Source organism: Amphiura filiformis, chromosome 10, assembly GCF_039555335.1.
Source record: "Amphiura filiformis chromosome 10, Afil_fr2py, whole genome shotgun sequence".
Taxonomy (NCBI): domain Eukaryota; kingdom Metazoa; phylum Echinodermata; class Ophiuroidea; order Amphilepidida; family Amphiuridae; genus Amphiura; species Amphiura filiformis.
Window position 1 is genome coordinate 18,830,014 of NC_092637.1, and position 13,681 is coordinate 18,843,694.

General features: G+C 37.2%; 1 protein-coding gene across 1 annotated transcript in view; it reads left to right on the forward strand.

Annotated features, from left to right (window-relative positions):
- The window catches only part of LOC140162614 (transformation/transcription domain-associated protein-like), a 162,624-nt gene that overhangs the window by 38,343 nt on the left and 110,600 nt on the right, over positions 1 to 13,681 (forward strand). Inside the window, 11 exon segments of the mRNA XM_072185881.1 lie at positions 1,115 to 1,209; positions 2,062 to 2,227; positions 2,806 to 2,972; positions 3,846 to 3,935; positions 5,146 to 5,256; positions 5,959 to 6,048; positions 6,202 to 6,353; positions 6,697 to 6,797; positions 8,358 to 8,453; positions 11,169 to 11,344; positions 12,350 to 12,547. Of these exon segments, the coding sequence (XP_072041982.1) occupies positions 1,115 to 1,209; positions 2,062 to 2,227; positions 2,806 to 2,972; positions 3,846 to 3,935; positions 5,146 to 5,256; positions 5,959 to 6,048; positions 6,202 to 6,353; positions 6,697 to 6,797; positions 8,358 to 8,453; positions 11,169 to 11,344; positions 12,350 to 12,547 (1,442 nt within the window).

The following is a 13,681-nucleotide window of genomic DNA, read 5'->3' on the forward strand; positions in this document are numbered from 1 at the left end:
TTCTGATTGAGTTTGGCTGGGGATGGTGTTCACTTACGGATTCAATCGTGTTTCACCGTTCTTCTTCACAGGTTAACAACGATTTGTCTGCGTCGTTTACTACACCATTGCAGCTTTAGCTGCCATAGTAAAGTAAACCACGCAGACGCGCCAGACGGGAGTTGTTAATCGGCGGTGAACAACGGTGAATCATGATTGAATCCCTTTCAACAACGAAATCAAGCTTACAGGATTCTATCAATCGGAATGTCACTCTATATTACAAGAAGATCGGTGAAGTCTCTAAATGATGTCAGCATTAAAACTAAAGAATAAAGCAGTATTTAAATCTAAAGCCACTACATCCAACATAAGATGCTGTTTACGCATAAGTTTCAGGCATGACAAATTTTACGCGCTAACACATACAAGTAACCTTGCGTTCGCGTACACGCTACTGGACCGTGGATTCATCGCTGATTAACAATGCTTGGCTCCTGTACAAAGGTATAGGAAGAGTTGTTGAAGACTATATGAATATTATCGGCCTACATGGGGCCACAATCTTAATTTTCGTTACATTGTTCAAGGAGTTGTCCTAAATTTGGGGTGTGTGGCTCAGTTCACACCACTATTTTGTAATATTTACACCACCACATGAAATGTTTCTTAATGGTTTCTTCATGCATGAGCCACACCTACCGCCAACCTGGAAGCTTCGTTGATCATGAAATGGTAAGGTTTTGCGTGAAATTTTTTAATGGAAAACACTTTCAAGCTACATAAGAATTATCAAATTGCTTTGGATCCTCAGGTACCGGTTAAAAAAAAAAAAAAAATGGGTTGTCTCAAAGCTAACGAATGGTTTGAAAACAAATGTGAAATGCGATTTTTTTTTTTTTTTTTTTTTTAATTTCTGACTTTTTACATGGTATTTGAGAAAAAAATCTGATTTTTGCCGAATTTTTCTGGAAAAACTAAAAAAAAACTAAAAAATTTTGAAATAAAAGAAAATTGCGCATTTCTTTTTTTCCAAATCTCTTGATTTTACAAATGCGCGTGTGAGCTTTGGCCTTACCAAAAAAAAAGGGCTTCACTCTTATACATTTACATATGTTTCTGCTTTTATTTTCAGCTAATATGGAAAGATCCAACTTGTACCTGAAGCTGTTCAAGCTGGTGTTTGGTTCTGTCTCGTTGTTTGCGGCTGAAAATGAACAAATGCTCAAGGTAGTTACAATTCAAAGATATTATGGCTATAATAGCCTATTTACCTTAGAGTGGCAAGTTTTCCGTGATTCAAAACACCGAATTCTGCGATTTTCTGTGCGTGGTTTTAAATACTAAATTCCGTGATGTAATTTCAATTCCGTGTTCACATTCGGGGTGAAAAAAGTTACTTGGATTATCTTCTTAGTTGTTTTAAGCCTAATATCTTTGAAGACAGGACTTCATTTTCATTATTTTAACCTCACATCTCATTTTTTTTTTCTTTACTTTTATTTTTCTCAAGGAAAAAACATGTTTTCCGCGAATTTCCGTGTTTTCCGTTTTATTCTGAAATTCCGTGAATTTGTCCGTTTTTCTGTGACACGGAAAACTTGCCACTCTAATCTACCTCCAGTCAGCGGCACTAGTTTTGATGTTCAGCGTGTTCTACGATCGCTTAGCGTTACTTGGTGCTTGTAGACATGGCTCGAAAAAGTGGGGAATTTGGGAAGCTCCTTCCCAAGAAATGTTGGTGTTTGGAGGGAAAATTCTGGTTATGTGGAGGGAAATTGTGTCTTTTTTGTATATTAAAACATGCTATTTGTTGGAAATTTACCTTGTTTCCCGAAAATGAAAATTTTTTCAAGCCCCGAGTATAGAGTCTGGCATTTTCTGTGTGTTTTTCATTGTGTTTTCGGGGTTTTTTTTGCCGTGAGCTTTGGTTCTCTGGTGCAATTTTCTTCGCATATGATTAACTTTGTTTGAGACTTAATTCTTCCCAATGTTTTCTTTTCATGGAAGTGTCAAATGAACTTAATCCAATCGTTTCTTGACCATTTGTTTAAATTTAATAATTTCCCATTACAATCACAGCCTCATCTCCACAAGATAGTGAACCGATCCATGGAACTTGCGACCACTGCCAAAGAGCCGTACAATTACTTCCTACTCCTGAGGGCGCTGTTTAGGTCCATCGGTGGTGGGAGTCATGACCTACTTTACCAGGAGTTCCTTCCACTTTTGCCGAATCTTCTTCAAGGCAAGTGTTTAGTTCATTTCTACAATTTTGTTCTAGGACACATAAAGATTTTTCTTTGGGCCATTCACAAAGGAAACAAAAACCACAATGCAATAGCCAGGGCGTTTTGAAACTACCAACTTACGTGCTTATGCTCATTTTGTGGTGGCAGGTCACGTATTGTAGTTTGTTATGGTGAGTGGGATGGCAAGAGCCATATTTGTCTAGTTTTACTAAATAGGCCTAAAAAACAATTGTTTGATTGGTGTAACCCGACCTACCCTAAAAATAGGCTCGACCCTGACTTTTTTCCTTGTTTTTTTTTTACCAAAAAATTAATTTAATTTTCAAAAAGGCCTTTTTTAGAGCAATTTACAGCTTTAAAAGTTTTTAAAAAAATCCTGACCTACCTACCCTACATTTTTTATGTTACACTAATCAAACAATTTTTTTAGACCTCAGCTAAAAACTTCTTAATATTAATACATTGATCTTACAGGAAGTGAGTCAAGGAAGCCAATAATCAATATTATTTTTTTCCATGTGTCTTAAAATGAAGGATTGCCTAATTATGTTGTTTTTTTGTATTTATTATTCAGGTCTAAACCTATTACAAAGTGGTCTTCATAAGCAACATATGAAAGACTTGTTTGTTGAGCTGTGCCTCACCGTTCCAGTCCGTCTTAGCTCTCTGTTACCCTATCTACCGATGCTGATGGACCCACTGGTATCCGCACTTAACGGATCACAGACGCTGGTTAATCAGGTTAGTATAATCCTGATCCTTGGTTAAACCTGGGTTAGTATAGGTTTTGATCAGGGTGTTATACGAGGGGGTATCAAGAAGTTTTAGAAATCGCCCAGAAGTGAAAGAGCTATATCAATGAAATTTTGTCAGTGCAATCACTGGTCCTTATGTACACTATGGTGCAAAAATGGTCTCATAAGTATGTTTACTTTTTTTTACAGGAGCTAGATGTCACTACCTGCCTATGGCAACCGCATAACCAGCAAAATGGAGAAAATTGAGGCATGCAGCATGATTAAGTTCCATTTTAAGGGTTACAGTGCCCAGAAAATCTGTGATGAAATAAAAATTCCTTTTCCAAAAAGTGACAGTGACATATCACAATCACCACCGAAGATAACTTTCATTTCATCATCAATTTTCTAGGCACTGTAACCCTTCAAAAGCAGGGTCTTAATAATGCTGCTTGCCTCAATTTTCTCAATCTTGCAGTTTATGCGCAGTAACTGGGGCAGCAGGTTATTGGCATCTAGTGCCACTTGTAAAAAAAGTAAACATACCTATGAGACCATTTTTGACCATAATGTACATAAGGACCAGTGATTACACTGACAAAATTTCATTGATATAGCTCTTTCACTTCTGGGCGATTTCTAAAACTTTTTGATACCCCCTCGTATGTCTTAACTGTACTTAATAAGGTTAGTATAGGCCTTAACCCTCTGTAACCAGGTTTATATAGGTCTTAACGCTGTCTTATGATCAGGAATGAGGCTACCACTCTATAACAGAAACATCACAGGCCTAAAATCTTACTGGAGTTGTGACAAAATATTAGCTTTCTATAAATGCCAAAATGTCATTGTTGATTGCTTGTTTCATTCCTTGCAGGGTTTGCGTACTTTAGAACTGTGTGTTGACAATCTACAGCCAGACTTCTTATACGAGCATCTACAGCCTGTCAGAGCAGACCTAATGCAGGTAAGAGCACAGGAGGAATATTTGAATAAAATGATTAAATATTTTCATTTTGAGGTTCCATATATGCTTGTGGCCCCTGAACATGTTTAAAACAAAACTGCCAACAGGTTACAACAGGAGGTTTTGCTTTCATGTTCTGGGGCCAATGACACATAGGAGGTTTTTCCTGCCCAACAACGATATGTTTAGCCTATAGTCCATATGGATTCCTTGAGACAGCAGTGCCCTCATGTGATACACACACCGATCAAAGATGGTATATCTGCAGATGTATTGTATTGTATCATCACACACGGATGCAACTGTCAAAATTTTGGATTTACACAATTTAAAATTTCTGTGGACGTTAATTTCTTTGTGTCTCACTTGAAAACATTTTTTCCTCTCTTATACTTTGTATTAGTGGCAAGAATTCTATTATTGTGGATTGATATAGAATGCTGTGGATGCACCTATGCTAAGTGCACCTAGCATAATGCACCTAGCATAATGCGCAATAACAAATTAAAACAATTTATCATGGATGTGAGAGTTCCTTGTTTACAGGTTTTTTTATCCCTAGCGCTGCGGTTTTATTTTCCCCAAACCTTAGATCCATGTTTCTGCCTTGTAATGAAGATTATACAAGTGTCGAAAATTCTTCTGTGTTGCAATATTTATACAAATGAGACTAAATTCTGTTCTTGTCGGCCATTGTTATTTTCTCAAGACTTGACCTTTTGAGGTCATTTATTTAGTAGACTTGCTTACCAGTCATTTTTGTTATCCTAACTACAGTTCGCACAATTTTTGGCTTATTAATATTCATGTTTCACCTGGGCTGGTTTTGTTTGCAGCCATGCATCAGTATACTTATCACCATATTCAGTTATATAGAATTTCTTTGGGTACAGGCCATTTGAACTCACCCTATATAATTCCTATACTTGTGTGATTTTGATTTACTAGGCATTATGGATGACTTTACATAATACCTGCCGATCTAACATTGCCTCTGATTGGTCAATTACATGATATCTTTATTTTAACCACCAATTAGAATGGAGCTTTGCAAATAATTCATCCCAATTTTTTTGAGTGGTGAAATTATTCTAACAATGTTGCTGATTGGTGCAATTCATAATGAAAACTTCTTTTTGAACAATAGGCAGGTTGTTCTCATGGGGTTAACCCACCCTGTATAATTTCAATTCTTGTTGTTATTCACCAGGCATTATGGAGGACTTTACGTAATACCAACAACAGCATCGCCCATGTGGCTTTCAGAGTCCTTGGCAAGTTTGGAGGAGGAAACAGGAAAATGCTTAAAGAACCTCAGAGGGTGAGTAATGGTTTTTTTTTTTTTTTTTTTTTTTTGTCAAAGCTAATGTAGGCATGTAAGGTAGGTGGCCAGATGAGATAAAGATAAATTTCCCACAAAAATGCAATATTTCCCATTATTTATTACATATTAATTTATTTTGTTTATTAGGAATGCAAACTTTCCCTCCGAATACTGTCAGTATAGCCAAGGGTGGAGCTACGTCATGCCGGTGAAAATAATCAAATCCCGGTGAAAACAATATGCGCAAATCAATTATAAAGGCCACTGCACATTGCGCCTACTGCGCATCGCGTGCGTGCTGCTTACGTTGAGTGCGTGCATGGAATGTTTTTATTTTGATTCACTTGTTGCTAGGGAATTTAGCTCAATTTGTTACTAAGCACCCGGATGTCAGCGTCTGCCTATATAAATTACAGATTCATGCAAATGCCTTATTTTGTCTTAAATACACAGCTTTCGGCTGAACCATTAGCAGGCTATGTTAGCACATCTATGACAATGACAAAGGTACCACAATCTGAATTTTGATGATTTTTGCGATCGTCCGGATGAGCAAATCACTGATTGGACCTTTAAACTATACCATCACAGTCACAAAACAAAAAATTGTGAAGAACGTTAGAAAATGATAATTCATCAAATACATGTTAGATTGATGGTGTGCATTTAAGTTTGTATTATTTCTCTTTTATTTTCCAGTTGAGCTTCAAGAAAGAGGATACAGACGGCCCATGTATAGTCATATATTTTCCGGATCACAAGTCTCCTGTACACATACCCATCGCCAATGTATGTACTAGAAAACTTTTTATATATTTATATTTTTAAAAAATTATAATAATAATCATGATAAGGCCAAGAAAAAATGTTTGCTTGCCCTCCAGTGGGATTTTTGGAGTGGGTACTAATCGCCGGTTTATTGAACAACCTTTTTCATTATAGGTCATAGAGACAGCCCTAAACAAGTTGCAGTCTCCGACAACGGAAGCGTTTTATCGCCGCCAAGCGTGGGAGGTAGTCAAGCATTACATTGTTAGCATGATTAGTCTTGACGATAACAAACGCACCGTCCAGCAGCTGCTTACTCACTCAAGGTAATTCTGTCACTCATTTTATTTTAATAGAATTTAAAATATGTACAATACATATACTTTGATCAGCTCTCAATCAGCGGGCCTTATAACGTCGCGGATTAATATGAAAATCATCTACATAAGTTGGGACATGTATAAACATAGATATACCAACAAATAGTTTGAAAATAATTAACCAAATTTCTTTAAAAAGATGGTACACTAATATATTTAAACCAAAGAACCCTCTTTGTTTCTGCTGCCCAAAATCAATGTTATTTTGCCGTTTTACTTGTTCCTTGTGTTTTGATTATATCTTAATCTTCTTTGTGAGATTTGAAAACGATCATGGTTTTCATTGCAGGTTTTCTGATGGCGATATCCCACGTCATGCGGTATCCAACTACAAGTGCATTGACACGCAATCAAGACAGAGCTGTCAGAATGCGCTCACAGCTATGATAGGTAAGGACACTTATTTTTATCACAATATTTAGAGAAATATATAACAAGGTAGATACCATTATTTTAAGGGGGTACTACACCCCTGCCCAATTTTGTGCCTATTTTTGCATTTTTCTCAAAAATTATAGTGCATTGGGGACAAGTAAGATATGTTTATTATTCATTCATTCATTGTATTTTATTAAGTACGTAGGCCTCCAGCCCATAGTACAAAGCAAACAATAATTACACTGCACTGGAAATTTTATTGCAGCACAGACAACAGTTGTGGAGTTACAGTCAAAAATGAGGGAAAACCAATATTTGATCAATAAATCAATAACTACTTGCTTTGAGTTGCTGAATTTTCAGTGCAGTAGTTGTAGTCCTTGCCCCTATAATATACATATCTTACTTGTCACCAATGTGCTATAATTTTTGAGTAAAATTCAAAAATAAGCACAAAATTGGCCAGGGGTGTAGTACCCCCTTAAGTTCACAGAGGTGTAAGTCTTCCGGAAATTTCCGGAAATGTGGCAAAAAAAAAACATTCGAAATGGAAAAAAAAAAAAATACAATTTTTTCCCAATTAATTTTTTTTACATTTCGGGATTGGATGATGATAATTTGTCATAAAAAGAGCAAAAAAAACTTTTTTTGAGGGGGTGATACCCTGCAGCCTATTCCTTGGACAAACCCCCTTGCACTTCCGGAAATTTGATGAGGTGCTCGCCTTTGGCTCGCATGTTTTTCAGGGAGTAGATCGTTACCTCACTTATATCTCTGCGTTCAGAACAATGAGGCAGAATGCTGAGTTGTTCCACTTACAATAATGGTATCTACAGTGTTACATCAGATGATAGAAGTGACGGGGGAGGGGGGAGTTTGGGGCACTCTGCTTTAGAAGTGTCGGGATGTGCGGACAGCAGTTCGAAACTAGGGGTCTTTCGGTGAGAGCCTAGATACCGAAAAAGGGGTGGTCGTTCAGTGAGAAAGCCCCCGAAAAGGGGGTCTTTCCGTGAGACTGGGGAAAATCGTACCAAAAAAGGTGGTCATACAGTGAGACTGGGAAAATTTTTGGGAAAAATATAAAAGAAAAATATAGAAAAAAACAGGGTCATTCAGTGAGAGATTATCAGTAATTTTCCTAAAATTTTTGAAAAAAGGGGGTCTTTTGGTGACAGGAAAACAAAAAGGGGTCATTGATTGAGTGGAAGTTCAGTAAAACAAAAAGGGGGTCATTGGGTGAGAGGGAGTTGAAAAATGAGGGCATCTCCGTCACCCATTTTTAGAGAGTGCCCTCCCCCCCTCCGGATTGATATACAGCTCTGTCTCAAAATTGTCATTCTTAAATAAATGATAATGTACTTAACCCCATACTGTGGAAGGTAAATACAATGTATGTTGCGTTTGGGGTCGATGATAAGTAAGGAGTGGTTTATCGAACTCAAAAATAGCACAAAAGAGAGTTTGCGCTGACAAGTGCGGCTTTGTGTAGGCTCAGATGAGCGATGTCACCGCATACTGCTTCCCACAAACTTGTTATTAAAGCATTTATTTTGTGTGGTTTGTATTTGACAGTGTCGGCAACTATCAAAGATTTGAGGTCAAGTTCTTTGCCGTTCATGGTCAACGTCTGCAAGCATTTCACCCTGGTTGCCGTAGGCCAACAATCAGGTAAGGATTCAATTGGCAAGATTAAAGCTATAATATATACCATGATCTTTTAAAATCATTTCTTTAATATTTTTTCAAACCTGATTTTTTGGCACTTGATAATGATAATTGTTTACACACTATATAGGCCTAGTATGTAGCCAATCAGAAGTCACTCGCATGCCCAGTCCAGGGTCAAATGTCTACGAGTCAAGTGTACTTCGACTTGCTGGCATGTGACATAGTGCTTTTACACGGTTGTATGGCAAACTTCCTGACAGACAACCCTTCAGTGTATGTAGCTGGGAGGATAAACCGACAGTCATTTGAAAATTTTTACCTTTTATATTGAAGATAGCTAGATAGATAATTTTGGGAAAAAATTGTGTATCTTTAAGGGATCTAAAATGAGCGTTTATTGCGTTTCGACAGTATTTTTTGTGGGACATGAGAGCACCTCAGACCTATCGAATTGCATTCTGAATACGAAGCATGTCTTTCTGATATCAAATATTTTTCATCTTTTGAAAATCACAATATAATACAAATTTTATGACAAATTATAAAAATTTGATATTTTTCAAATTTTGATATATAACAGTCCTCGAAGTAAATTATATAAATCTAATGACATATTCTTAAAGTGTATGTAGCAGGAGGAAAAGCCGACGGTCAATTGAAAATTTTGACCTTTCATATTGAAGATACGGATTTTTTCCCAAAAGACCTAATTTTTTTTTGGTGTTTTGGGAAAAAATCCATATCTTCAATAATGAAAGGTCAAAATTTTCAATTGATCGTCGGCTTTTCATCCCACCTACATACACTTTAAGTATAAATCATCAGATTTGTAAAGTTTACTTCAAGTACTGTTAAATATCAAAAATATAAATTTTAATGATTTGCCATAAAATGTGTATTAAATTGCGAATTTCAAAAATCAAAATTATTTGATATCAGAATGACATTCTTCGTATTCAGAATGCAATTCGATATGTCTGATGTGCTCTAATGTCCCACAATAAATACTGTCCAAACGCTCATACCCCAGCCCTTAATAAGAAAAGTCAATATTTTCAAATGACTGTCAGCTTTTCCTCCCAGCTACTTACACTTTAACACTTCCTACGACCAAGGGCAGCAATTTTGAAAAATTGGGTGTTTTTGGGTGCTTTTATAATAGCTGCCGTTTACTGATTTTTGCAAATAAAATTCTCTACATTGTGTAGATTTTGTGTCGAGTTTATATTATTTACTCAAATGTATCAGAATATTATTTATACAATTGCTTTTGAATAAAAATACAAATAAAATATAAAAATTGATCAGTTTGAGTAAGTGTTATTATTTTTTTTTAGTATTTCACTGTCAATTTATTGAAAGCCATTTATTTTCAATAAAATAAACACTGAAATGTAAAGCATATGCATGCATTGCATGTATATACATTGGTTCACTTCAACTTTCACTGGTTTCAATTTCCTGACTTTCAAGTTCGGTGTAGAGCATTGACGATGACGTCAATGATTTTTCGCAGTTGAGACGCAAGCGTGTGGACAACCCGCACTTGTACGCTTGCGTGTACGCTCTTTGCGATGAATGTTACTCGCACAATTCGATACTGCAGTCCCGAAATTTCAACTTGAGTTGAGATGAACTAAAAAATCTGTGTACGTACTGTGATTGAATATTTATTTTGATGATCGAATCTCGGACTTATGAACTATGAAATACATGTATAACAAACTTACATACAGAGGTACGTAGCCTGCATGATCACTGCTTACTCGCGAAACACAGCGTTGCACTGATGTTTTTTATGGTAGGCTAAAGAGTAACCGTCCTACGCGAATTGAATGCAGTACCACGCATTGCATTGCATACATGATACTACAACCCGCTAAGACGGTCACCCAGTGGCCAACACATATTCAGACCTTCCGATGCTTGTTCATCCCTGTCAACAGCTATAACTGCTCCCAAAGTTGCCCAGATTATCATTCTTCCGTAAATCCTTGAATTTACTCTCACTATCATCCAATTCATCTTGAAAAACACGGTTTAGATCAGCGTTTGCACATCGCTTCGCCATTTCGAGATCACATTGTTGAATTTTCCAAAAGACGGCGGCGTTTCTAGATTGTTTTTCATTTTTTTACGAACAATGACTGGCGACATAAGGCAGGCAATATCGTTTTAACGTCACGTGACCCAAGTGATTCACTTCTGAATCACTTTGTCGTAGGAAGTGTTAAGTAAATATCATTAGATTTATACGTTTTACTTTGAGTACTGTTAAATATAAAGAAATTCAATTTTTAATAATTTGCCATTTAAATTTGTATTATGTCACAAATTTCAAAAATCTGAATTATTTGATATCAGAAGGACATTCTTCATATGTGACATGATCAAGGGGAATGAGTCACATGTCGGCCCTGGTCGACACATGTTTCTAAAGAGGAAATTTAGAGTTTCAGAAACTAAAAATCCCATGTTGATACCATTTGTCTTCCTGAAGTTACGTCAATTTATCAATCACTGAAAACAATATAAAACAAAAGAATTTTAACACTTTCTTTGCCAATATCTCAAAATCAATATTAGCAACATCCGGCTCATTTCCCTTGATCATGTCACATATTTAGGATGCAATTCAATATGTCTAATGTGCTCTCAGGCCCCACAAAAAATACTGTGCAAAGGTGTTGTATTTTTCGCGTTTGTTTTGGTTAGGACCCTTACCAGTCGCTAACAGACAGAAGATCCAAGATGGTTTGGATCCAGCCGTGTTGATCGATGCCATCGCTACGTGTATGGCCCACGAGGAGAAAGAACTATGCAAGACTGGACAGCTAGCCATGTCATTCATAGTGGAATCTGCAGCAACGGTACTAGGCAGCAAACAACGGGTAGGTACAAAGCTGGACTGCGCTATTCCACTTGAAATCCATACACTCTCTATGGAAGACATGACCTTAATCTCCAATGGGTTATCTGAGTGGGTCATTCCATTTGAAATCTACACCCCCTGTGTGGGAGATTAAGGTCATGGCTTCCATAGGGTTATATGGATTTCAACTGGAATTTACCTTTCGGTAAATCCCATAAACCTTTGCGAGTACACCTGAGAACTCGTCATTTTACGTCACGCCGACTTGCAATGCGCAGTAACGATGTTCGATAAACAACGATGTGCGAATCGGCGTAAAATGATGAGTTCTCAGGTGTACTCGCAAAGGCTTATGGGATTTACCAAAAAGGTCAATAGCCCATCACTTTGAGGGCTTAGAACTAGAACCAGTTATGTCATCTTTCATTATTAATTTACAGGCCTGTCAACTGACATTCTTTGCCTATAGGTGGTATCAAAATGATTGGTACCCATTTGTTTCATGATGTTTTAGTTTTAGTGTGAGAAGCCCCGCTTCTTCCAAATGCAACACAGGATCCTCTTTCAATGGCCAGAATTTATAGAACTTTTTATCACATTAATCTTACACACATTGGTGGATCTTATGATACATTTTGATAAGGAAGTCTTGTCTATAATCACCAAAAACTGATGGGTACCAATCATTTTGATGCATCCTGCACAATGCTGAGTGTATGTGTAGTTGTTGCTATGAACACGCTTGGTATGCCTAATGTGGCGGATGCTTCGCAATCAAGTTCATATGATGGCTGCACATGGATGCTCCCATTTATACTGCCCTTCATGTCAATTTAATAATGTCATTATTATATTTTATAGGCCTATCAACTGCCATTCTTTGAATACATGACGAATTGTTGCTACGAATGTGCGTGGTATGCCAAACTTGGCGGATGCGTCACAATGAAGGTTGTGATGGCTGCATGACTCCATCTATAATGCACTTTATGTCAATGCTATATTTCATTATTATATTTCACAGGCCTGTCAACTGCCATTCTTTGAATACATGGCGGAGTGTATGTGTAGTTGTTGCTACGAACGTGCATGGTACGCCAAACTCGGCGGATGTATCGCAATCAAGTTCATGATGGATCGCATGGATACGTGTTGGGTGCATACTCATCTCTACCAATTCCTGAAAGCTTTGCTCTTTGTCATGATGGATCTGACTGGAGAGGTAAGATATACTTGAGGCCATTGTACATGTAATATACAGCCAAAAAGAAATTGCAAGTGAAAAGCACCCTCTTTGGCATTTAGAAAATACCGTTGTGACATGCTGCTTACATCAACGTCAAGGTCTTAGCTCGCAAATGCCGTTTGTTCTGCTCAATTTGCTTGTTTCTATTTTGAGATATGTTTAGTTAACAACGGAAGGGTAAAATCACAATTGTGCCACTTTTACTAGGGAATTTTTTTTGAGACAGGCTGGGTACACTGTAAACTGAAAAGGTCCTAAGAAGGACAAATCAACCTAAGAGTTAATACCCTACTACAATGGGGAATTGTAATTCAACTTAGGCAAAGTTAGGTCACTAAACAATTGAATTTAGGGCACTTTTTAGGACACCCACTTCACTTAACAAAGGCAATCACTTCACTTTTAGGACAGCCACTTCACTTCAAGTGGATTTCCTGGGAGTGAAGTGGTTCCATTATTATGTGAAGTGGGTGTCCTAAAAAGTGCCCTAAATTCAATTCTTTAATGACCTAACCTCACCTAAGTTGAAATGAGGCACAAAGGAGTGTAGAGATAATTCCCCATTGTAGTAGGGTATTAACTCTTAGGTTGATTTGTCCTTCTTAGGACCTTTTCAGTTTACAGTGGTAGTTGTCTCATCTCAAGTTGAGAGTAACGCCATGTTGGATTTCGCAGTGGCATCTTCAAATCACAGACGCTAACATAATCCCGTATTTGTGCATACTCTGGCAAAGCAACTGATTGCATCCATGCAAAATTCGTGTGTTACTCTCTACTTGAGATAAGGCAGACTATATAGTCCAATGTTCAGTATGTTGTTTCTTTTGGATAAACATCCTGGGCCAATTTTGGGGTGTCATTTTTTTCTGCATCAAAAAAAAAAAAGGTACAAGGAAGAACAAAAAGCGGTACAAATCGTATCCTCCAAGTGTATTGGTAGAGAACCAAAAGTAGACGTTGTGCATAATACATGCAGTATTGTAAACAACTTAAAGAGGAAGCCCCACCAGATCAGTTCTTCTTGAGGTGAACCAAACCTGCATGGTTATCAAATTAATCAGTGACAAGGAAATATTGATTTTTGAAGACCAAAGCAAGCAGCCAACTTAA